Source organism: Penaeus monodon, chromosome 3, assembly GCF_015228065.2.
Source record: "Penaeus monodon isolate SGIC_2016 chromosome 3, NSTDA_Pmon_1, whole genome shotgun sequence".
Lineage (NCBI taxonomy): Eukaryota > Metazoa > Arthropoda > Malacostraca > Decapoda > Penaeidae > Penaeus > Penaeus monodon.
In genome coordinates, this window is record NC_051388.1 from 7,109,645 (window position 1) to 7,113,741 (window position 4,097).

Sequence of the window (4,097 nt, forward strand, 5' to 3'; positions counted from 1 at the left end):
CGCCCAACGAGAAGGTAGTCAGTACCACTTTGCCTGGCTATACGATGGTAACAGATCGTATGGGTGGAACGGCGCCAACGGGTACTGCTCGAGCCTCGGTAGGGGGTGGAATGGCGTGAGCATCGAAACTAACGGGGAGAGTACTTTCATCAACGATATCATTTCAGGTGGTAAGTATCATCCCATTCACGAATTGCGGTGCTGGATTGTGTCACGTTACAGAAGACCCCTTTTTTCCTTCAGTGTTGTAGAATATATGTTTATGCATTGTATATTTTATTGATATACGTTTTCCTTTTTACCACACGTTGCTCCATACCGCATTCGGCCTATATAGCTCTCATTTTCCGTTTTTCGTCGATGAAGAAAATTGTCCCTTGTTTTCAGCGAGACTGCCATGGATCTGGACCGGAGGGCGACGCAAGGGACGCGACTTCGCTTGGCCTTCGGGAAAACCTTTCGTCGGTCTGAACTGGTCTCACACAGGACTGTAAGTTTAACGCTTGAATTTTGGAATTTTGGTCTGTCCGAATGTGTTATCAGTCCGTCTAAATCAAAACTAAACCAAAACCAAAACAGAAGGAAGTACAAAAATGAATGAAACAATACTTCCTCGGTGTTAATTACACACACCCACATCATTTTTTCTTCTTCACCTCGTTCATACTGTTTTCAAAAGACCCCCAAAGACAGTTGTAGCTGATGGCCATAATCCTTCTTTTAAGCCAACAGACATTCCTTTAATCATCCTTAAACAAAACAAACAGCAAAATCAACAACACTACCAAAACAAAATCACATAGTCGTATAGACAGTTAAAATCGTAATCTAAAATGTGGTCTTATATAGGGACAAACACGTAATCTTTACACATAGAATACAACATATATCCATCTATAGAAACAAATCATGACGTCCTCTTATAATCAACCGCTTCTCCTCCTCCCCTCCCACCAGTATTGGGAAGAGGCAAAACCTGACAACCGTGAATCAGGAGGCGAGAACTGCCTGGCTATCCTCAACAACTTCTACAAGGACGGCGTCAAGTGGCACGATGTTGGGTGCAGTCACGAGAAGTCCATTATCTGCGAGAAGTCAAACTGAACACCAGGGAAGTGAACGCGTGAACGAGTGAACGATGTTCTTCCTAATGAAGATGTGAACGTATGTATCACTGTCATGGTTTTTGGATGATCACCGTGACTCTTGGTGCAGAGGCGAATCATCGGAAATTGTCTATATTTATTTCTTATTTATGTAAAAGCTGGAAATAAATTCAAATTTGCCTTAATTTGCCTGTCTTGTTCCTAACGTTTGAATCCCTTGGTCTTGGCTTAATCCTAAGTATCAAAACTATAAAAGTAATTAGAATTCAAACGATGCAGTCGCGACAAAAGAAAGAGAGAGAGAGAGAGAGAAAAAAAAAAAAACTCAAGATAACTGCAATGACGCAAATAACAGTTTAAACCACAAATAACAACAACAACAACAACAGTTTATGCAGGTATTGAAGAATAACCAACATCTCTTGGCAAAGCCGAAACACACGAAAAAGAAATTTAATGTAATTATGAATATACATGTATAATAGGTACTGCCTACTAGTGTTATGTATTTTGGATAATATTTATTTTACAATATTTGGGAATACTGCACGCATTTACTTACCTAAGTATGACATATTAGGGTAATTCCTTCTGAAAAGTAGAGGATTTTTTGTAAATAAGTTTTTTGCAAGATTTATCCATGTAAAAATCGACCAAGGAATATTTGAAATACAGTAACTTAATAGTGCTAGAAAAAATTACCAACAGGCTGTCCTTTTAATCATTGTTATTATTATTTCTATTATCATTATTGTTATTATTATTTTCATTATCATTATATATCATTATTATTATTATTCATATATTTATTATATTATTATTCATGCATTCTCATCATCATCATCAAATCATTCATATCATCAATCATTCATCATCATCAGCATCATCAATCATCATATCCATCATCATCATTCATCATTATTATTATTATTTCATTATCATTATCTTTATTATTATTATATTATTATTAGATTATTTATTATTATTATTATTATTATTATTATCATTATTATTATTATTATCATTATTATTATTATTACTATTTTTTTTTCTTTTTTAACAAGTAAAACAACACGTAAGGATTAATAAACAAAAAAGACACTTTCGTCTGCGAACATACAAGGTGACTTTTAAACAAAATTTCTTATTCTTTCCCCCTTTTTTCCCTCCCCCTTTTCGATCTCCTAAAAACTAAAACCCCAAATAAAAAAATCCGGATTTTTGTTTCTCTAAATATTTCAAAATAAATATCGAGTAATCAACAAGAGTCACCAATTTTTTTAAGAAACTTATTAGTACGTTTTGTTAGTCTTTTTAAATGAGTATGAATTAGCGTTATTAGAACTAAATTTTCCATTATGTGAGAATGCTGTTAAGAGAATAATAAAGATAATTAGAGAAATTATCGCCTTTTTCCAAGGGCTCGCGCCCCCTTTGGTAAATACTGAAGCCGTCCCTCCAATGATTTACACCATATTATTCTTGTATTACTTTAATTTATTAGCTTATTATCTCTAATACTAACCGGCATAAACATTTCTATCACTGGGATAAATGACGGTTAATTTACAATGTTTTTTTTATGGATATTTGGATATTTGGGCGAGGGGGGGGGGGGGGATATTCCCCGTATAATTTGTTTTTAAATTTGCTACCTAATTGGAAAAGCTAAAAAAAAAAAAAAAAGAAAATTTTGGAGAACTAGAGCACATTTTTTTCACAAGAAGAACAAATAAAACAAGAGCTGAAATGAAATGAAATACTAGCATCGTAAGAATGAATACATGAAAAAAAAGATGTAATGAAGGTGAAATAAAACTTCCTTGACAAATGACCTTCCGCATTTAATTAATCAATGAAATATTAATATTTTGTCGGCACCAACTTGAAAAGAGGTTGGAAAATGACCACGTTCCAGGTATTAATTGTTACCCCCGCCGCCTCGCCCCTCTCCCACAAAAAAAGGCAGGTAGCAGAGGGCTGCTATACACAGGTCGTAAACACTGAACAGCTCCAAGAGGCCCCGAGCACCACAGCGCCCCAGAACACAAGGGGGAAACGCCGGGGAGAGGCGGGCCAAAAAAATCCAAAATGGTCTTCCTTTTTTTTCCCCAAATTTATACCCGTAACTTTTGTGGACAAACGGGGGGGGAAAACCAGCTGTCACACAGCACAATAAGCTTATAACAGGGGAACACAAAAATCAGGTCCAAAGGCCCCAAAACGAGGTCTTCAGGAGCAGCACCCAACCCGTCTCCGGGCTTGTTCCCCGCTCCTCCGCCAACCCCAGCTCGTCATTTTTTCCCCAGTCCCTTTATTTTAAACACATGCCCGGTCACCCTTTTTCATTTTAAACACTGTTTCGCAAGGGGACAAAGACCCCGGGCGTAGCATTTCCCCCCCCCTAAAGAGCGACCCGTCTGCTCTGAATATCAAACCTGAACAAACTACAGAAAATTTAAATAAAATCATTCCAAAAAACAAAAAAAATCTTTCATCCGCGGGCTTTTTTCGCTCTCGCTGGGGTCGCTCTGAGGAGGTGTGGGCGGCGGAGTTTGCAGTGGACCCGAAGGGTTCCCATCCCAAGACCTGGCTCATAGTCACCATTACGTCGCTGCATGCCCTCACCGTCCAATGCTCGCCTCATCTCGGCAGCGTCTGCACGCCCCTCATCCCCCTACTGGGCTAACGTACTTCTTTTTCCCAGGGCCCCAGGAGTGTTTCCCGGGGCCCATGTAACCCAAGCCGGTGCGTCAAGTCCCGGGGGAAGTCAGCAAAACGGCCCCACCCCAAACCAACCCCGCTCCCCGACGACCTTCTGGACGCCCCACTTCCTCACAAGTGCCCAGTTGCACCAGTGCCCCTTCGGGGTTATGGGAGAAGTTGCTACCAACACGTAACTAACCCCTCCCTGGTCCAAAAAGGGCTCCCCCCAAACCCGCTCCCCATCAGCCAGCTGCAATTTTTGGTTGGGCCCACGAGGCCCTCTAC

The 4,097-nt window shown here is 39.6% G+C and overlaps 1 protein-coding gene across 1 annotated transcript in view; it reads left to right on the forward strand.

The window, feature by feature from the left end:
• The window catches only part of LOC119591308, a 3,371-nt gene extending 2,080 nt beyond the window's left edge, over positions 1 to 1,291 (forward strand). Inside the window, exons 3-5 of the mRNA XM_037940038.1 lie at positions 1 to 170; positions 388 to 490; positions 958 to 1,291. The exon at positions 1 to 170 is cut by the window's left edge and continues 5 nt beyond it. Coding sequence (XP_037795966.1) covers positions 1 to 170; positions 388 to 490; positions 958 to 1,135 — 451 coding nt within the window. The 3' untranslated portion in view covers positions 1,136 to 1,291. The remainder of the gene's footprint in view (positions 171 to 387; positions 491 to 957) is intronic.
• The last annotated feature ends 2,806 nt before the right edge of the window (positions 1,292 to 4,097 follow it).